At 39.0% G+C, this 22,575-nt stretch overlaps 1 protein-coding gene across 3 annotated transcripts in view; it reads right to left on the bottom strand.

Moving 5' to 3' along the window:
- ADAMTSL3 (ADAMTS like 3) overlaps positions 1–22,575 on the bottom strand; it is a 338,177-nt gene that overhangs the window by 88,481 nt on the left and 227,121 nt on the right. For all 3 annotated transcript variants that reach the window (XM_025436861.3, XM_025436862.3, XM_049108513.1), the window contains exons 17-19: positions 17,498–17,627; positions 2,000–2,192; positions 1,740–1,919 (exon numbers count right to left, since the gene is read on the bottom strand). In XM_025436861.3, coding sequence (XP_025292646.3) covers positions 1,740–1,919; positions 2,000–2,192; positions 17,498–17,627 — 503 coding nt within the window. The remainder of the gene's footprint in view (positions 1–1,739; positions 1,920–1,999; positions 2,193–17,497; positions 17,628–22,575) is intronic.

Genomic DNA, 22,575 nt, shown 5'->3' with positions numbered 1-22,575 from the left:
TTTCCCCTCAACCCCTGATCACTCCTGCCCTTCCCTTCTTGCCTCTTCCCCTTGGGTTATGGCAGGACTTGCTCAGAGAAATCATTTCCCACAGCTGTTCCTACCTTGGATACAAACTTAAGGGCTGAGCAACCCTCACAAGGATGAGGGGCGGGTAGAGAAATGCTTCTCCAACTATGATGTGCTTTACAACACTTGGAGATCTTGCTGAAATGCATAGTCTGAACCTTTAGATCTCAGCTGGAGGCACTTGAGAGTCCTCATTTCTTGTGAGCTCCCACCTTGTAAAGAGACACCCATTGGTTTGGTTCTTGAGGCACACTCCATGTAACAAGAAGATAAAGTACCACAATGCTAAGAGTTCTCTCCACGACTGCCTGGCAGCCCGTCCTTCCTTACAGTTCTGTCCCTAACTTCATGGAGATAGTAATTGGATTATCCCCTCTCAGAGAGAGTGGCAGGACTTCACTCTTGGGGCTTAACTGGGTGACTGGAATAAATATTGCCTACCCACTAGCCTACCTAGATACCCTCCTGTCTAATGCCTTTGCCCAATTCCCCCTGCCTAACCCAGTCTCAAAGAAATGCTTCTCCCTTGGGGTCTCCATTGTTCCTTATATAGAGAGGAGGGGAAACAAAGCAAACCAGCTTTTACAGGTGAAGATCCCCAGGGCAGATTTCTACCTGTCCTTCCACATCCCTAGCCTGAGAAAGATGCCTCACCTATAATAGTCTCATCTCTCATTCCAGGCCCTGACTGTAGGAGGAAATAATTCTGTCCCTCATGTTACTGATATACAGTGAAGCAACTCATAGAGGGAAGTCTTGGCCACTGGCTCTGGCTCCTTGGGAGTTAGACAGAGTGAGCGGGGCATGGTGGCTCAATCCTGGGGCTCTTACTGCTCTAAAAACCCTGCAAACATGGGCTCATTTCCTGGGCATTTTCTGAGAGTTTAGGGAAACATTTATATGTCAGCTCTCCTGGATGAGGACAATGACCAGCAGCTAGCTTGTCAATTAAGACAATCTTTGAATACTAGCACTTCATTGAGCTATGTAGTTAAGACAAGAAAAATATAAAGCCAGAGAACGTGTAAGCAGAAGTAATATTGATCCAACCTATGCCGGAAGCATGTGAGCTTTCTCTTGGGAAGATCACAGGGCCCACTCTGCTAGGGGTTTCTGTCCTAATATTTCATGTTATCCTCACAGCAACCACTGCATGTAAATAAAGGAAAGTGGGGCTCAGACAGGTTAACTATATTGGACCCAGTTTCTAGGCAACAGAGCTGGAAATCCATCATGGGTGTGTCTGGCACAAAAATACTCGTGCATGAAAGACATGTGTGTACACACTTTGTACTAACCTTGGATTCCACAAACCTGGGCTCGAATCCTGGCTCTACCCTTGGGAAAGCCACAAGTCCTCATATACACACATGGACATGATGTCTGCTGCTGGTACCCTTGTAGAATTGTAGGATGAGATGAGCATAACAGGTTTTGGCTGTGCCCAGCCCTGAATTTAGGTCTCAGGGAAGTTCAGCAAGTCGGCAACTGCCCTTTCTTGTTTGTGCAGATGATTTGTGATGTCAGATTGCCTCTCCACCTCCACTGGACAACCCAGGTTACATACCCCAACCACCTGCCTCAGGATCATCTTGTGGAGGAAATAACTAGAGTCTGAAGCAAAGAAGGGGCAAAAAAGAGGGGACTGTGAGGTTAGGAATGTCCCTTACCTTCGACCAGTCCCCCACAGTTATATGCGGAGGGCAGTCTGTTCTGGCACAGGACTTATGGGAAGATGCCTTGGGTCCTTGGCACAGTTCATCGGAGAGATTCAAGAAGCTGCCATCTGTTAACAGCTGCCGACAAGTGACTCTTCTATTGTGAGTTCCCCCACCACATGTCCTGGAACACTGAGAAGATGGAAGGAGGCGGGTCAGGGTTCTTACGGTCCCAGATGGGGTGGGCGATGGGGGCCCCCCATCTGCCATACCTGTTGCCATTCTTCAATGTGCCAGCTAGGAGGGCAATCAAACTGATTGCATGCTTGTAAGGCATGGGGCTTTTCGTCTCCACATTCCTCAGCAGGGGCTGGGGACTCCCCAGGGTGCAAGCAGTACACCTCTCGGGTCTGGATTCCAACACCACAGGTAGCTGAGCAGGGGCCCCAAGAGCCTGTGTACCACCTGCACCAAAACACAACACGAGAAGTAGAAGTGTCTGGTGAGACTATGTGCAATGGTCAGAGCATAGACAATTTCAAGTTTTCTTGGGATGTCCAGACTTCCTGCTCTGTGGCAGACCTCAGAGTCACAACATCCCCACCACTAAATGTGATTAAAATATAGGAACATAATATTTAGAGGCAAAAAATGTTGGGAAAGAGTTTAAAGGTTTTACCCATTTGGGAAAGCCCAGAGCACAAAAGAAGCAGATTTCTCTCCATTCTAACATACCACCAAATATCCATAATAAAATCTTGGGTTTTGTTTTGAATAGAGCCCCAAGGCAAGCATGATTTATACGGGTGTCAAAAGAAATTTTAAATGCTCAAAAGCACACTTCAGGAAATTTTCAGGGCACCTGGATTCATTATTTGGAATATCCCTAAGAAAATTCTTCTCTGTTAGGATTGGATTTACAACACGTATATATAATGTGATTCCTTTCCAGTAAGATCTTGGAAAAATCAGGTTTTCTCATGAAACATCTGTAAAAATGAAAAACCAGGGCAGCTGCTTTTGATACATATTTCCAAAGTGCATTCAAGGAAGATTCTCTCAATTCACACTCCCAGTAGAAGCATGTGAGGGTGCCTGGCTTCCTACACCCATATCAACACTGGACAGTATCTCTGCCCATCTGAGGTGTGAAAAGTTGTACATTATACTTATCTTAATTTGTGGATATTTAATTACTAGTGAACATGGATTTTTAACTAGTTACCATAGAGCTATATCACAAGGAAATAATTTTAAAATGCTTAAAATTGGCATGAAGGGATGTTTGCTCCAAGGTAGTTTGTAATAAAAAAAAAAAATAAAAAGTTTTGCAAAATGGAAGGAAACAATCTAAATGTTCTACAATAAAGGGTAAAATAAGTAATTATATATTCATACAACACAATGCTAACAGTCATTTAAAAATGAAGTACAGTTATTGATATAGAAATAAATTTATATATTTTTTTGAGAAAACAGAAATACCTTATAGTGTTTTTTTATACATTTATAAATGCAAGTAGAAAAACGTCTGGATTATTATATATCAGAATGTTAACAGTGATGTTCTCTAAGTGATAGAGGATTTTTATTTTCTTTATTCTTGCCAGTATTTTCTCCTGTTTTTTTCTTAAAATAAACATTCATTATTAGAAAAAACAAGTTAATTCTTTGAAAAATTTTTTATCTAATTTTTTCCTTATCTAAAGGCAACCTCCAGTTTTTCTGATTTCTAATTTTCCATAATAAACATTTTTAACTTGTATAAATAAGAGGAAAAATTAAAAATGAAAAATATTCAAGACAAATATAATGGGAAAAATATTAAAATTTTTACTTATGAAGACAAAATTTCACAATATATAATCATATAACTATGAAGACTGAATAAAAAGTATTTATGAAGTACAGCTGTAAGATATAAAAAAATGGAAGCATAATAAAAAATTTAAAAAGCTATAAAATACTTCTCTAAGCCCCTGATATATCAGCAAGGCAAACCTTAATAAGAATACAGAGAATTGAGGTGCCTGAGTAGCTCAGTGCATTAGGCATCTGACTTTAAGATTTCATTTATTTATTCATGAGAGACACACACAGAGAGAGAGGCAGAGACACAGGCAGAGAGAGAAGCAGGCTCTATGTGGGGAGCCTGACATGGGACTCGATCCCGGGACTCCAGAAACATGTCCTGGGCTGAAGACAGGTGCCAAACCCGCTGAGCCACTCAGGGATCCCCAAGACATTTGACTCTTGATTTTGACTCAGGTCATGATCTCAGGATCTTGGGGTCAAGCCCCATGTCAGGCTCTGTACTCACTATGCCATCTACTTGAGATTCTCTCTCCCTCTCCCTCTGCCCACCCCCACTCATGCATGTGCACTCTGTCTCTCAAATAAATCTTTTTTAAAAAAGTATATAGAAAACTAAACAACACATTTGAAAACCTTGATGAAATAAATAACTTTTTAGGAAATTACAAAATTTCTATTCAAGATAGGGACTAGATCCTGTTAACTTTGTGGTTGAGTTCCTACAAATTTTAAAGAAACAGGTGAATTTCCATGTCATTTTAAAAGTATATACAATACTAGTTAATGAAGGACATAAGGATAAAAATGTTTTCTAATACAAAACAAACATCTCAGTAAACCAGAAATCAATTGGAAGCACAGTGGTAGCATGAACTAAAGTTGTCCAGGTTTAGTGGATGCCAAGATTGGAAACTTACAATGGCAGCTGGGAGTTCTATTTGTACGGGGAAATTAAGAAAATAGCACCACAGTGTGGGGGTGACTGAAGCTAAACTCACTTGTAGAAACACAACTGGGTAAGACTCCCTGACCCATAACTGAAGGCTAGAAAAAAAGCAGCCTGTTTATGTGCTTGGAATTGATCAGCTGCCTGGGATAACATAAAAGAATAGAGATAACCTGGAGCCTGCTTATTTTTCTGAAAGATTTATTTATTTATTTATTTATTGGAGAGAGAGTGCACAAGCGGGGAGGGCTGGAAGGAGAGGCAGAGAGAATTTCAAGCAGACTCTGTGCTAAGCGCAGAGCCTGATGCATGGCTCAATCTCACAACCCTAAAACCATGACCTGATAGGAAACCAAGAGTCAGAGGCTTAACTGAATGAGCCTCCCAGGCACCCCTTGAGACTACTTTTGAGCCAAACTATCATATAATATTCTGGGAGGGGTTCTGCAATATTTCACCTGGAATGAGAGCCCAAAAGAAGCAATATGAGACCTGGCTCTGATCTGAGGATCTTGGGGAGAGATATTCATTCAGGTAAGCACAAAAGCCCCAGATAGGAATATATAACACCCATTTAATATGAGCTTGTAAACCAAAAGGTCCAAAGAGAGAAAAAAAAATACTGACGTGAAAGATAGCAAACACACTCACAACAGATGAGAGAATTCTTCCCTAAAGAAGTAGAAATAATAATAGCACTACTTGCATACCATGTACTATTTCCCACATTTGGTTTTAATATAATACTCATGTTATCTTCATAGTATCTGAAAAAAAAACTTTAATATAACTATGTGGGATTTTTTTTTTATTCTTCAGGGCTAATAGTGATTCAGGAAATAGCAGATTGATTGCATATGCTTACTTCTGTTCCCTTCCAACCACATCCCAAAAAATACCCAATAAAAAGACAGGAAAAAGATAAAAGTGGAATTAAACAAAAGCATATAGCCATAAAGATAAAGAGACTGTGAGAGATGCAGTTGAAACATTTTATAAGCTGGAGAGAAGATGGAAAGTGATGTTTAACTTAGCAGTCTGGAGAAATCTAAAAACCAAGCCAATAGTTGGGAAACTCCAAAAGCAAGAAGCCATGAAGGGATCAGACACAACATATTTCTAAAAGTGGGGTATAGCTGAAGCTAAAATAGATTCACTGAAAGTCTATAAAAACCTGAAATCCTTTTGTGTCTCTTAGGCATGCAGGAGATTTATTCTCCTGCACCCAGCAAGAGAGTGAGAGGCTACTTAAGGGCTTGGGGAATAGCAAAAAGTGGGAGACTGTACTAAAATAGGGATTAAGTGAGGGTTTATGTATTATCAGGTGAGACCACCAGACTTCTTCCCTGACTTGGCTCAGAGAAAACAGTCCCAATCAGACTTGTATTCCTTTCCTACTCTCAGACAAAAGATTGGAGAAATCCTCCCTAGAAACATTAACTGGCTTGAGAGCAAAAAAAATTCAGGATATCTCCCTCTGAAATAGCCCATCGAGATCACTCTACAGTGACGCCTACCATTCAACGAATTTTGTCCATATACACAGGGCTTCCAATCTGCTTTTTAGTGTGTCATTCTTAAATAAGTAGATAGTCAAGGAACATAAAATATTTAATGAAAACATCTAAGAAAAAAGAAACAAAAGTAGGCATACAGGAGAAAACATATACAATGCAAAGTACAGAAGAGAATAAAACAAAACTAATATAAAATAAAACTCCATAATTCATATTCAAGAAACAGAAGATATCGTATTCACAAAATGAAAACAGGACGTTATTAAGAAAGGTACTAGGAACCTACAGAGAACCAAAAAAGACTCTTGTAAATCAAAAATGACTAAATAAAAATGTAACCGATCAGTTGAAAATAGAAGTAAAGAAAACTCTCAAAAGTAGGAATAAAAGAAATGTAAAGTAGGGTCAGTTCATTTCAACATTATATAATGGGAGTTTCATTTAAAAAGCAGAAGAAAAGAATAACTCAAGAAAATTTCCCAAAATGGAAAGAAGCATTTGGATTTCAAAGCCCTCCCCAATTTCCCAACACAAAAGATAAAAATGAACTAAATCAAAGTATACAACATTGTTCCATTGTCTTCCAGAGGGAATAAAACAGGTCTCTCTAGAGGAATGGGGATCTAGGTGGCAAAGCAGTTCTCAGTAGCAGCATTGAATGTTAGAATTCAGTAAATGGAACAACACTTTGAAAAAAATTTTTGAGGGAAAATTATATGCAACTTTGCAATCTATACCCAGACAAAATATCAAAGTAGAATAAAACATTTCTAGATATTCAGAGCAAAAAATTAATCCCCAGTTTTCTTGGGAAGCTCTTGGATTTATGTGCTCCAATGAAAAATACTGAACAACCTAAGAAAGGGGAAGGCCTGGAACATGAAATATGGCAAAGAATCCAAAGTAAGAGAGATGCAAGGAGCCCTCAAGATGAGAGTGAAAGGAGAAGAAAGCTGTTCAGGAAGGAGCAACTAGTCCAGTTTGGATCAGGAAGAGGGATATTCCAATAGGGATATCACTGAGAAAATGATGAAACAGAGTATGTGTTGTATTTTAATGTAGTGAGAGGATATTTAAACTCTGGTAGATATTTTGAGAATAAATTAGTGATGGGATCATAGGAGCTGAGAAAAAAAAAATCAATCCACTCCAGAGAAAACAAAAATGAAAATGCAACCATACTTAAAGTAATTAATGGTCTCATACTCCCTTTTTTTGGGGGGGGGAACAGCTTTATTGAGATAAAGATGTTTATTTAACTTAAAATTTATTGAGATATGTTTACATAACTTAAAATTTACCTTTTAAAAATGTAACAAAATCCCTTTAAGAAACAAATCCTGCCTAGTCCTAGGCCCTTTTAGATACTAGAAGCCTCACTATGGTGGAACATCTGACCATGATCCAACAGATAAGCATGCAATGTGAGCTACTCATCATGACATGGACATTACCTGATCTATAAAATTATAGTCAGATATGTCCAGAAATGGACTCCACTGAGTTCGAAGTGGTATATGGGACCAGGCATTGGTGGATAAATCATTGAGAAATGTCTAGTGATAGAAATGGCCTCAAGTGCCCAGCAATACCTAACCGGACACAACATCTAATACAATCTTAGCTGTGTTTTCCTTCAGTCTAACCTCTCTTGGTTCTTACCACTTTTATGAACCTCATTCTCCAGCCTTTCTATTATTCTTGTTGGCCACCTAATATCTTTCCAGTAATATTTTTTCAGCTTAAGTTAGCAAGAATTAATTTATACTGCTTGCATTAAAGAGCCCTCATTAAAAAAGAAAGTTTAAGTTTTGAATCCTTTTTTAAATCTAGAAATTTTACAAATTAATGTGCAAAAAACAATAAATATATATTTATATTCACTTAGCACTTACATTTAAATATAACATACATCACTAGGAACATTAATAACAAAGTCTAGAGTTATTTGGTATTTCCATCTTTTTCTTGATCAGGATGACAAGACTTTCAGCAATCTTGAAATTTTCTCATCTGTTACTTTTATCTAGAATTCTGTTTTTCCTGACTTTTCCATATTTATTATAATTATATCCTGTGGGATACTGGTTGAGTTTGTTATATTTTTTATTCTCTTTCCTCCTCTGCTATCTTCTATTTTCAATTACTCTTGGAATTTTAAAGGACCCGTTTAAATTAATAGCTTTAGAGTTAATCAAAATCATTTCCATTTCACAAATAATCTAAGGGGCTTAAAGACTCTAATCACCACCCTTCCCCCAAATTTTACTGGGCTTTATCATCCAAATTTATTTCTTTTTTTCAAGCACAAAAATCAGATATCATTACTGAGTTACACAGTCAGTGACTTTCTTTTAGATTAACTATCTTGACAATGTACATTGCTCATCATCATTCATTCTTATATTCTTATATCTTTCTTCTGGGATCAGTTTCCTGTATAATGAATACACTAGTTTAAAATTATCTTTAGTGAGAGTTCACTGATAATAAAGTCTCCTGGTTTTGTTCGCCTAGGATATCTAACATAATAGTAGTTAACATTTATTCATTACTATGTGCCAAGCTCTTTTGTAAGTATTTTGCATATATTAATTCATTTGATCCTCACATAAACTATAAGTCTCTAGTTTGCAGACCTGTGGCATATCTGAAAATATCCTGTTTTGCTAAATATGCAATACTAGGCCTGACAGTTATTTTCTTGAATGATTTAAAGGTAATATTCTTTATTATCAATGAGAAGAAAACTTATTTTTGTTTTTGTTTTTTTTTTAAACGTTTTTTTTTTAATTTTTATTTATTTATGATAGAGAGAGAGAGAGAGAGGCAGAGACATAGGCAGAGGGAGAAGCAGGCTCCATGCACCAGGATGCCCGATGTGGGATTCGATCCCAGGTTTCCAGGATCGCGCCCTGGGCCAAAGGCAGGCGCCAAACCGCTGCGCCACCCAGGAATCCCAAGAAAACTTATTTTTGTTGCTATTGTTCCTCTTGTAGATCTTTTCTCTCTGCTTTTGAGATATTTTCTTTGCCTTTTGAGTTCTCAGATTGAACTATCATATGTTTAAGTGTTTATTTCATTTTATTTTTCCTGCTTGGTGTTAGTTGTGGCTCCAGATTCTTAGGATTCATACTTTTCATTAATTTTGAAATATTCTCAGTCATCCCTGAATATTACTTTTTTTTCCTTCAGCTCCATTTAGATATATTTTACATCCTCTCAAATATTTCCTCTCTTACCTCTAGAGTATATTTTACATACCTCATTTGCTCTCTGTGCTTTATTCTGGATAATTTCTTCAGATCTCTCTTCCAATTTACCTGTTTACCCCAGTCCACAACTTTGAAGTTTCAATGATTATGTTTTTAGCCTATATATATTTTATCAGGTTAAATCAGATGAAATTGCCAATATGGGACCTTTTGATGGATAAAATTGGAATTTCATATAGTGCAACCTAATATTTGGTTCTTTAAAAAAAATCTTCTAGGTATTTTAGATAGTTTGTTATTCCCATGTTAGGTTTTCAATTTCTGTTTTATATCATTAAATATTTTAGACAAATTTATGTTATATTCATACTTGATAATTCCTATATCTGAGGCCCTGTATATCTGATTTGGGTTTTCTCCCCCCACTGATTCTCACACATTTTTTTCTTCATGTGTTTTTTGGTTTGCTTTATTTTGTTGCTGTTGTGAGCTCTTTAATTAGGTCTTTGTGGGAATTTTAAGTTTGGAGGAGAAGACACATTCTTCCACAAAGTGTGTGCATTAACTCTTGTCAAGAGCAACATGAATTAATTTTTCAGATCACACGGTCAGACTGAATATGAACTGCATTCCTACATAAAGGGCTATTTGTAATTTTTAAATTCTCAGAAGAGTCTTTTTTTAACCCACTTTATTGAAGTATGACTGATAAGTAAACAGTTATATGTATATATTAAGTGTATACAACTCCGTGAGTTTGGGAATAAGTATACACCTGTGAAACTATCAGCACCATCAAGGCCATAAATACATTATTACAGAAAGAACATTTAACATAAGGTCTACCCTCTGACCAAATTTGAAGTATACAATAATACAGTATTGTTAGCTATTAGTATTATGCTGCAGAGTAAATGCCCAGAACTTACACACCTTGTATAACTGTGACTTTGTACTCTTTGACCATCACCTCCCAATTTCCCTCCTCCCAGCCCTCATCATTCTCTTCTCTGCTTCTGTAAATTTGACTACTTTAGATTCCACATATAAGTGAGATCACACAGCATTTTTTCTGTGTCTGGCTTCTTTCACTTAGCATAATGCAGGGGAGGCTTTTTTAATTCCTTCCACTCAGACACAAAGCCAAGATAGATAGTTTTCCTAGAGATCTGCCTTTTAGGGGTGGATTTTTTTCCAATTTGTCTTTTCACTGTAGACCCTGGCTTCATATGGGAATCTCCATTCCATTCCTTATTTCCTGGAGGTCCAAGGACTTGTCTGTTTCCAGAAAAAAAAAATTAAAACCAAAGATCTAGATTAGTGGGATTGGCAACTGTCCCCCATGGAAGCACTAACTTTAATACAAGTTTACCATGCTAGATTCACACTGTAGCTTTTTTTCTTTTATCTTTCTTTCTTCCCTTTTTTTTTTTTTACTTCTGAGGATTTATCTTACTTTCTTACAAGCTTAGTTTTAGATTTCAAATTATTTTATACATATTTTGCTCAGTACTTTAGAATCTTTTATTAGAAAGGCATTCAGTAAATCTAGTTCATCACTCGGCTAAAAATGGACATTCACATTCACATACTTGAAATAATATTTTAGCAAGTTTAGCTCTAGGTTGATCATGACTTCCCCATAGTACTCTAAAGATATCATTCCTTTGTTTTTTGGGGAACTATGGTTGTTAATAAGTTGTTAGTAGTTGATAAGTTTTTTACGTCTTGTAGCTCTTAAGATTTTATCATCTTTGACTTTATGCAGCTTCACTATTATGTATCTAAGTGTATTTTCATTTATTTTTCTTGATATTAGGAGTAGACTTTTTTCTGAAGTTTTAGTGAGCAGTTTATTTAATATCTTGCTTCTCTGCCATTACACCTATATTTCTTTTCTTCTCTTTTCCCCAAACTTCAACTTACTGTGCCTTCTTTCTTTTGACTTCCTCAGCACTTTCTTTATTTTTTTATTTTTTAAAGATTTTATTTATTTATTCAAGAGAAAGAGAGAGAGAAAGAGAGAGAGAGAGAGAGAGAGAGAGAGAGGCCAAGACACAGGCAGAGGGAAAAGCAAGCTCTGCGCAGGGAGCCCGACGTGGGACTCCATCCCAGGTCTCCAGGATCAGGCCCTGAGCTGAAGGCAGGCACTAGACCGCTGAGCCATCAGGGCTGCCCTCTTTCTTTTTTTAAAGATTTTATTAATTTATTTATGAGAGACACACACACAGAGAAGCAGAGGCATAGGCAGAGGGAGGAGAAGCAGGCTCCATGCAAGGAGCCTGATGCAGGACTTAACCCTGGGACTCCAGGATCATGCCCTGACCTAAAGGCAGATGCTCAACCACTGAGCCACATCGGCATCCCCTCAACACTACTTTCAAGGCAACAACTTTTTATTTGCCTGTAGTTTACTTATTTTTCACTGGCTTTTAAAATTTCTGAGCTGTGTAATTGGTTCTTTTTAAGACTCATCTATTGTGACTACATTTTTGCCTATGTCTATCTCATTTCCTGTTCTTTACATGAATATTCTTTACAATCTGTATCTCCAAAGAGTTTAGTAACACTTAAAGTCTTTTTCAGACTGTTCTTATACTTTTATTTCATCTGGAGTGAATTTATCTTTCAACTGCTGACTCTGCTGACTATCTTCTTTAGTAGTGGTAGGCTTCTTCATGTGCTTTGGAATTTCATTTTGCAGGCTCAATTTGGTTTCTCTCTCTCCACCTCCCTTTGTCCTCTCTGATTCCTAATCTTCCCCATCTATAGTGTTATTTGCTTTAATCTAGACCTCCAGTCTGGAATCAAGTCTCATGGACAACAAGGCAAAAAAGCACTGTAAGGACACTGATGATCCAATAACTGAGCCAATGTAATTTTGGCTGTATTGTTGTGTCTGTCCTCCCCAAGCAAGAAGCTTCATACATACAATGGCTTCAGGTTCTGATCAGCAGCAGCTTTTTCCTGCTTCCATTCACAAAGAAGCAGTGAACATGGGTCCAATCAAAAGGAAGATGTTCAGTCCTTCCTTTCTATGGAACTGAACTCTCACATGTCCTGATGGCTCTGGGGTTTCAAGTCCACCAGAACTACAGATCTGTTTCCACTCACCACTTCACATTTCCTTTCCTTTCCTGGCCCAGATATTTCTTTTCATGATATTGCCTTGGGCATGTTGTTTTAATTTCCCTGTTCTTATACTGCATCCATCATCAATCTGTATTTGGAACAGATTGTCAATTTAAAATACCAGCTTAATTGGAAGCCCATTAATTAGTTAGATTTTAACTGATTATATCTAAATTTCCAGTAGCTTTTGAGGTGAGGGAATTCACCATCAGAAGAAATATACATCATATTTTGATGATAATCAAGCTATATGGATAAATAATTAAAAGGATGCTGTTTCACTATTAATTCAGCTTAAATATATAACTTATTTGGAGTGACTTCTGGATAATCATCTTTCAAGAAAGTATATAGCTAGAAAGAATCATCAGAGGCACAAGGGACTAGAAATGAAACCACTGTTATTCAAGAAAAAAATCCAAACTGTTTCTTCTTAACAGATAATGGGCTAAATTCAGAATTTTTTAAAAATTGAAGAGTTGGGTAACAAGTAGGTAAAGAAACACATGACTCTTGCCTCTTGCTTCCTGACTTCCCTCCCTAGCAGTGCTGACTGCTGTCAGAGAAGAAAGCTCTTCTCAGACGAGTGGGACCATTATGTAACCCGCATGTTTCTACAAGCTGCTGGCTCTCTCCTGGAAAAAGCAAACTCCATAAATAGCAGACACTCAGCAGTTATAGCATAGACCAGGGGGAGTAACCCCATAAGAGCAAATAAACATACAACACCCCACCTTGGAGAGTCCAGGCTAATACATCAAATGCATCTGCCTTTGGAGAAATAAAGACCCACTGACTGTCCAACCCAATCTCAGTGGTAAGTTTCACCCTGGGGTGATATTTTAATGCTATTGCCCTTGGAGTCAGTAAATATTTGTGTGGAAAATATGATGCAACACCCTGTTCCTGTTATTCCTACACCACTGGTTTCTAGAACCTAAAACATTTTTGTAAACTTACCTTTACTTTGGCACCAACCCTTTGTCTCTGCTGGTTTTTTTCCAATATAACTCTCAACCTTCGAAAAGTTTATTAAATTTGCAATTTTGAAACGAGGAAGAGTATTTCCCTTCACAGAAAAACAGACTCTTAATTTTGCAAAGTGGCCAAGTCATATTGCATGCTCTATTATTCCTAGCTTGGAAGCTCTGTGGGCAAGACGTTGCTGGAGAAGATAATGTGCCATCATTCTTGCTGAGCAAAGCGATGAGGGGATGGGGATGCTGCTGCACAAGGGACGGATAGGCAGGCTTCCTTCAGGAGCCTTAAGAAACAGGGTCCAGCCTTGCAACTAAATCTTGCTCTGGTCTGGTCTTGTCTGACTGCATACCGAATTCAACCCTGCCATGACCTCCTGGGCAGGTCAAGGGAAGGCTGTTTGTTGTTCTTAGAACTAAAATGAAGCCTGGGCATTAGCAACTACTCATGAGTAGATGCAGGGATCCCTGCAAAAAGACCACAAGTGGTTCTGAGGATGTGAGTTAAAAATGCAACTTGAAAGCACCCTCCACAGCAAAAGGCTGGAGGTGAAAGGATCTTGCTGCCCACAAAGTCCAACATGTTCGTCATTACTCAGATGAAGAAGCAGGCTCTATCTGGGCTGAGGCACCTGTCTGAAATTCCCTGAGTGGGTACAGCTGGGGCACCACCTCATGCCCCTGACCTGCTCTCAGCCCTCTCCTGACTACTAAGAGTTTCCTTCTATCAAGGGTTTCAGGGGAGGGTCCTGTTTCACATTCTGTTTGATTTCATTTTACCAGTGAGAAGTGATCACTTTCCTGGGAGAGACAGAACTTGTTTTATGGTAGAAGAGGGTTCTAGACAGTAGGCATGGTATGTGCAAAGTCCCGAAAGCATTAAGGAACATGAGTGTGGGGCACAGTGAAAATTTTCTGTGGCTACTGAGCACATTCCTCAGGGCGTGTGCATGCTTGTGCCTGTCTTTCACATGAGCTGAGGGTGGTAGTGACAGGAGATGTATTTCAAGAACCTAAAACCAGGGTCACAAAGGACTTTACAGCTCTTACAGACTGAATTGTTTCCCCACAAAAAGTTAGGGAAGCCCTGACTCCTAGTACCTGTAAATATGATTTTATTTGGAAATAAGGTATTTGCAGATGATCGATTTAGATGTGGTCATTAGAATGGACTCCAATCCAATATAAGTGGTGTCCTTATAAGAAGGGGACAATGGGGCAGAGACAAACAGAAGGAAGACAATACAGAAACATGGGGAGAACAGCATCCACAAGCCAAGGAATGCTTGGAATACCAGCAGCTGGGGGAGAGACCTAAACCAGGATCTCCCTTCCAGCCTCAGACACAGCCAATCCTGCCAGCACCTTGATCTCAGACTCTCCAGCCTCCAGAACTGCAACAATAAACTTCTGATGTTTATGCCACCTAATCTATGGTGCTTTGTTACAGCAGCCCTAGGAAACTCATACACAAGCCAAAGTAAAGAACATGAATTGTGATCTACAGGTAAGGAAAATTACCAAAGGGTTTATGTAGGAGCTTCACATGGTCACCGCAATTTAGAAAGATACTTGGAGGCCGTACATGTCCCTATGGATCACAGCAGGAAACACAAGAGGCCAGAGTTTATTTCGAAACTGCTGAAACAGTTCATGCAAAATACCTCTGAGTTAAGGCAGCAGCAGTTAGGAATGGTTGGCGCAGACTGATAGAAGGTTGAGAGATAAAGCATCATGAATTGTGTCCATGTCATCAGAGGAGCAATGAAACCAGAAAAAGCCACTTAACAAAAGCCACTCGAAGAAGGGACTCAAATTCTATGATAAATAGAATAAATAGTGGGGAAATGTTTGATTTGGAATTCATCTTAAAAAATTGAACTAAAGATTATGAAACCAAGTTATTTATCTTACACTGAACATAACATAGGTGGTAATTGCAACTGGGTACTCTAATTCTTCGAATGAGGAAAGAATAGATTGTTTTGTATTTTCTCTCTCTTTTCTTTTCTGAAGAAATTATATGATGATCTACTATGGCTGTCTTCACTTTCAGAGCAAGATCAGAACAGGATTGCTTTTACAAAAGTAAAACCCAGTTTCACCAATGTCCTCAGCCCCCTCTGTCCCCTTGCTGTGCCAATCCCCCTCACTTGAAGAACACTTTTTGTTGGCACCTGTGTCCATTTTCCTGGTTAATTGTCCAATGTCTACTTGTCCTAACATCCTTATTCATCAATTCATCAATGGTTTGGGCTAGAAAGAACAGTCACAACTGGGTGAAGACTAGCTTTCTGTTGATACAGAATACGATTTGAAACTAGAAATAAAGCACACTCCAAATTTAGTAGTAATAGTTTCTTCTTTTCACTCTTGTTTGTTTATGGCTATGGAACTGCATGCTTAGCCCAACTGTAGTCACCATTTAGAGTTTGTATAAATTCCAAATCATTTCTTTTATAGTCATCTTTCCAGAAAGAGAGTGCCGGCTGGTGTAGAGAAGGCAGCACTTAACATAAGTGTCACTTCTCCAAAGATAAAAGGGACAAATCAAGTAGATAAACACTCAGCATTATACCCACATGATTGATACTCTTAGAAAGCTCTGGACACACCTGACAAAGTGGGCAACCAAAGTCGGAGTTGGATCAAACTTCCTAAAACCCCTCTTGTATGTCTTTCTGTAATCTGGGAATCATTCTGGAATGCATCAAGCAAGGTAAGAGGGGCGGGTGGGGCAGGGAGGGAAGCATATTTCCCTGTGCCATTTCTGGGCCGAGGTCCTAACTGCATCTCAGTGGAGCACAGCAAGATGGCTGTAACGCAAGTCCCTGGTATTTCCTTAGCCTACAACAGAAGTCAGAAATATGGTCATGGATATGGAACACTGTGCCTGTCTCATTGCAGGGGGTACTCTCACCCGGTATGAAGCATACACTGGAGCCAGTCTCCTCTGGATACTGTGCCCATTGGAGAAGCAGACTCAGAAAGAAAGGGCCCATCTGCAGGATGGAGAGGGCTGGATTCCTAAGATGGACTTGCTTATTCCATCCCCACCCCCATATCCCTCAGACCACCAAGGCAGGAGTTTTTACAACACAGCCCACATATTTTATGGAATCAAAATCAGAAGGGGTCAAGAAATTTCCAGAATCAAACATTTTCTGAATAAACATAAAATACACCTGTCCTTCCTCCAATATGGCCAGAGGGACACAGTAATCTTCCTTAGTTACTTAGAGGCTCAGGTGTAGCAAACTTGACTTTAGAGAATACAGGTACCTCATTAGATGGGCAATATGATTACCAAGAGGCAGTTAAGAGAATCTGGCAAAGAGGGAGAGGAGATGCTTGAGAATCTGTGTTGTGTTTTTGGCAATCGATTTGTGCTGGAAGGGTGATCAAGTCAACAAACGTGAAGGAGTGAAGAAGGAAAAAAATTGGGAGGTCGGATTCTGGAAGCTCTTAATGTTAGAAACCAATGATGCTGAGCCTTAATCCTCTGTAGCCAGCAACACTCAGAGATAGAGGAATATGGGGCAAATCTACCCTCCCTTCTGATAAAATTCTCCAAGATCTTATAAGGACTTAAGCAAGGAAGCAGATTAATTTTTCAGGTCAACCTTTCAGATCAAGGAGAGCAAAACTAAGTAAACCCCATCTATTCATGGGGGCCTATAACACTGCATGCCTCAGTCTGAGATCTAAGGTAAGTCAGTGGAAAGGGTGATGATACACAGTGTGTAGGTAACAAATAGGAGATCATTCAATCGTTCAATAAATATGGACTGAGCACTTACTGTGTAAGGGTGCTAACTCTACCTCAGATCCTGTGCTCTTTGATGTGACCTGGGGCAAGAAGTGCCCCTGAGGAGACATATAGGAGAAAGAATAGAACTGTGGACCTCATGGCTTTGCCAGCAGTGGACCAGCTGACATTCATTCACAAGAACCAGGCTAAAGGGGTTTCTGCTCAACACAGCAGTATCCATGCACCCAAGCAGAAATCTGGCTGGAGCCCAATGTGAATGGAGAAGAGAGAACTCTTATGTAAACTGGGTGATTTACCTTGGGTGGATGCGCAAGCCTCTATGTACATGTGGGTGTCTCTGCAGAAGGGGGTGTTACGGTCAGATACAGTGTCCCAGGAGCACAGGACAGCACTTACCTGGGTGGGCAGGGCTCTGTGTTGCAAGCCTGGCTCATTGCTGGAGGACGGTGAACTAGATCACACAAGGTGTCACTGACTGTCTGCTGGGTCTGGGTGTGCAAGCACACTGCGATGGCTTCTTGATGACCTGGAGGTTGGAGAGAGAAAAAAATGCAAATGATTTAGAATAGCTTATTGTGGGGGAAAAAATAGGGTCTTGGGACTTTTCAAGCCACTGCCCTTTGACTATACTGCTTGGCTATAGGCTTCATTTCAGGGTACACATGGGAGCAAACAACTTTGTGTTTTCCAAAATCTTACAATCTTTTTTCTTTTTTAAGATTTTATTTATTCATGAGAGACATGCACACACAGGAAGAGAGAGAAGCAGGCTCCGTGCAAGGAGCCTTGTGGGATTCGATCCCGGGACTCCAGGATCACGCCCTGGGCCGAAGGAAGGCGCTAAACCGCTGAGCCACCCAGGGATCCCCTTACAATGTTTAATATTCTGTCACCTTTTAAACTCAGCCCCTCTACCCTCCCTGCCCAAATATACTTACCTTGATACATGAGACCCCGACTCCTCATCTACTATCAGATATACCTGCATTCCAAATGTACTCAAAGTCCCCTCAAATGAACCATCAGAGTGTTCCTACTAAACATACACCATAGATTCCTGAGAAGGCTTTTCCTATTAGATGCTAAAGAATAACATTTTTTTTTTATGTTACCACACAGGTGCTAACTTTGGTGTACATATCTTATTAAAATATTCATTATGGTGTGAAGTCCTGTTCATTATTACTATAAATAGTAGTATTTCCATTGCTAGCAAAAACAACAGCAATACTTCCCATTGGCAAGGTGCTCTGACATGTACAAAGTGCCCTCTATAATCTTGTGAGGTCCAAAGAATGGTACCATCATCTCCATTTTATTAACTTAATAATAAGGAACCTGAGGTTTACAGAAAAATTGAGACAACAAAATAGTGGTAGATTCAAAACTAAAAATTAGATTTCCTATTTCCAGTGGAAAGCCAGTGGTCTTTTTTTCTCCTGCAGGGATTCCAAATACAGTCAACTAACCGCCCAAAGCAGTGACTGCCTCTTGGGCAAAGAGGAACTTCTCCAGGCTGATCTTTCCTTTGAGGCCAGACAGGTCTGTCTGGACCTGAAGCCCACGTCTCAACCAGTATTCTGTGTCTACTGAGACAAAAAGAATTATTGGAAAATCAGAACTGAACAAAATATAAATCAAACTTTTGATGAGAAAAAAATCACATAAAAATTGTAATAGCAACTTGACTATGCTATTTGAAATATGCAAATGTATTCAGTTTCATGCAAGAATGTGTGTTCCATTATGTTAGAAGACTGTGGTTCTCTTTCCAAATGCCATGTTTCAATTCATCCGTTTTATGATATTTTACAGAATGCAGAATAGGCTAAAAGTATATATAAAATATACATTGGTGATGTTCAGTTCTTTCCACTAAATTTTCTCCTACTTTCTTTAGTTGTAATCTTATGTTCCTGCCATGGCAGGATGCGGTCTTCAATCTCCATAGATCACCCATGAACTTTTTTTTAAAATACATACTGGCTAACTTGAGATACCAAGAGGACACAGCTACAACTGAGTAATCAGTTCCCATTTACGAACGTCAAACTTCCTTAGTGACTTTACAGGGGTACAGATGCTCATTTTCTAGCAGGACTGCATTTCTTTTTCATCAAAGTCCAGTTCTCTTTCACATATATTTTAATTTGTAATCAAAATTCTGTAGAAAACATACACAGAAACCATTTTGAAACATTTTCTGGAGACACAGTGTGTGGGCCTTAAGGCTCTAAAGTCATCTCATTTAATCATTCGGATGAAGTGCTAGAACACTTGTGAGAAATTTCTCTGTCTTAAAGCAAGTATACTCAAAAGAATGTAAAAAATTAATAGATGGTTTAGGATACTTATTGAGGTAAAATGTATTTTCCAAAGATGACCACAATAATATCTTCTATCCCACATACCCAACCTACAAGATGACTTTAACACTCTTGACTTCAAGAGTCTTGATAAGACTTGACTTGTGTACTAGTGTTGTAATTTTTCAAGTTAAAAGTGTCCCTAAAGGCCACTTCCTATATCTGATTTTTCCCAGTAAATGAGGCAAAGCAATTCTAAGACCTTCCACAAACATCTAGCCTTCTAAAATGGAGAGGTGAATCCTTCTGCCTATACAAACAAGCTAGCTATTAGAGAGTGGTCGGGGTATGCTACTCTTAGGATTTCAGAGTGTCTTCAAACTGAAATCTCAATGTTCTCAGTAATGAAAAACCTGAGATCAGATGCTTATGTAAGGAAAGTGCTATTCACCCAGTAAATCCAAAAAAGCAAATGGATAATGCTGGCCATATTTTGCCTTTCTGAGATTTCCTTGGGAATCTACAAGAACCTCCCCTATCCCCTCCCCCAATAAGACCATTTAAGTGTGTGTTAAGCAACTACAGAATACTAAATAAGAAGTTTGGCCAAAACCAAAAAAAAAAGAGTCTTGATACAACTTTTTATCTTCAAAAGTTAAAGTAAAAACCATAAATACAAGTTTACCTCATCTTATGCTTAGCAAAACTTGGGGGATAATTGTGATGCATTTAGAAAATAAATGTTCAAATTTCGTTCTAATTTTTCTAATAAATTCCTTTGGCAGCATGAGACAACATCCTTCAATTCACATTTGACTTCTACAATGTCATAATAAGAGGATATTTTTAAGGGCAGAAATAACATTCAAAACCTTCATCAAGAAATGGATTTACAATTTGGGGAGGGGAGGTGGGTGGAAAGGACTCAGAAAAGGGAAACAGAGCCAATTAACACATTTCCTTTTGTTGGTTTAAGGTTAGCGTGAGTTGGGTTTCTTGCACACAAGTGCTGAGTAATTCAACATGCCAAATAATATAACACACAAACACACACACTCAATAAGAAATATCTGGAGGAATGAAGAATATGTAGTCAGAGTCTTTAAGGTGCTCTATCCACTATTTAAAACATCAAGTTGTAAAATAAATATGAAAAAACAAATTGAATAAGAAAAGTATATTGATTTAATAACCAAAGAGCCTTGGGCCCTAGAAAGAGACGTAATATGCTCTTTTGAAGCACCAGTGGAACACTAATAAAAACTGATCCTCTATTAGTCTATAAAGTAAACTGCAGTAAGTTCCAAAAGCAAGAAATCATGAAGCTCACATTCTCTGACCACAACAGAGTCCAACTATAAACAAATAATAAACAATTAAACCCCCAAATCCAACTGTTAGAATTTTCCAAAAGTCATTCCCTATGTAACTGCTCAGTCAGAAAGAGTGAATGGATTCTACATTATTCGTGGCCAGAAAAAGACAAGAGAGAGGCTTAAAGCAACTGGAGACTAGATGAAATTACTAATAGTAATTTCAATATTGTCATGAAGTGGATGACTTTTTTTCCCAAGAAAACTTAAATGAGGGAATTTTCTTAAAAATCAAGATCTTGACTGTAACAATAAGCAGGGGTTGAGGGGGGTTGAAAATGATGCTAAGATCTAGCCGAGATGCTCTCCCTTCAATCCTGCCCCCAAGAGGGAAAAACAAGAACGGGTAGGAACCAGTGCTTTCAAACTTCTTAAACAGATCTGTGATATAAACTATTTTTAAAAGATTTTATTTATTTATTTGAGAGAGAGAGAGAGAATGAAAGCGTGCATGGGTGGCAGAGGAGGGGCGAAGAGAGAGGAAGAAGCAGACTCCCTGCTGAGCAGTGAGCCTGATGCTGGACTCCATCCCAGGACTCAAGTGGGATCATGATATGAGCCGAAGGAGACACCTAACCAACTGAGCCACTCAGGTGCCCCATGATATAAACTATTTAAGATTGTTGAAAGGTACAGAAAATCCCAATTCATGTTACAAGACTACTCTAACCCTGATGATAAAATCTATAAAAGAAAAAAATATATATCTACTTTATTTAGTATTGCCTTGTACAATGCTGTATCACAGAATCAAGCCCAAGGCCATACTGAAAAGAACAGTCAATACATTTTTCTTTCTCTGAGCTGATTAGCTACTGTGAATGAGAGGATACTGCTCTAAACTCCCAGGTAAAGTAAAAGAAGGGAAGCATGATATGCTATGGGTTGGGAGAAATGCCAAAGAACAGTATCACTCTTGGCGTTCAAATGCAAGCTTTATAGCACTGCAAATAGGTGAGTTCCTTTTAGCAACCAGTTGAGGACACAGCTGGTAAAGATTAAGGATTGTTGAAACCATTTGGCCGCATGAAGGGCATCATAAACATCGCTGGAGCCCGAGAGGAAGTGACCAATTATATCAAGAGTGGCTGGAAGAAACTACAGCTCGAGGCCTGTCATGACTTGAAGAGATCTGAAGAGAACAAAACAGTGATTGCTAGCCTTCCGTGTCAGGAACACATCTCCATGGGGAGTAGGCTAAAACTAGCCCGCAGTGGGCCAATTCAGTTTTCACTCCTATTTTCCCCTTTGTGGGAAGGCATGCTTGGACTCCATCATGCTGAATGCAAGATACATACATGCATCAATGTTATGCATCTAGGGCACAAAATCTAATACCAGCACATTGCAATCAGCTGTGTAAGAAGAGTATTACACCTTGACCTCAGACATCTATCCATTCAGCCACCAAATCCCTCATATACAAATATTCATGCACATGCGCGCGCGCACACACACACACACACACACACACACACCAGGAACTTTCTGCGGTCAGGCATATGGACCCATAGCCTCTCACGTGCATCCTGGCTATTTCCTATCCTATTTCAATTAGGAACTGCCCCTCCCACTGCTGAAGACTGATCTCTACTGCTGTAGAACTGTAGAATTCCCTTCCACCTTCCCAGGAAGTCTGCTGGTGACTTTGGCCTTCGCTTTCATCCTGGAGCATTCTCTCTGCCTTATAAATGTATCCAAGCTACTCAGTCACTGAATGACACAACATACACACAACCCATAATGCCTTCTAGTCTCTTCCCTCTCTCTATCTTCTTTATTACAGATCAATTTT

The sequence above is a fragment of the Canis lupus genome, chromosome 3, assembly GCF_003254725.2.
Source record: "Canis lupus dingo isolate Sandy chromosome 3, ASM325472v2, whole genome shotgun sequence".
Classification (NCBI taxonomy): domain Eukaryota; kingdom Metazoa; phylum Chordata; class Mammalia; order Carnivora; family Canidae; genus Canis; species Canis lupus.
This window is presented reverse-complemented; position numbering and strand designations above follow the sequence as displayed.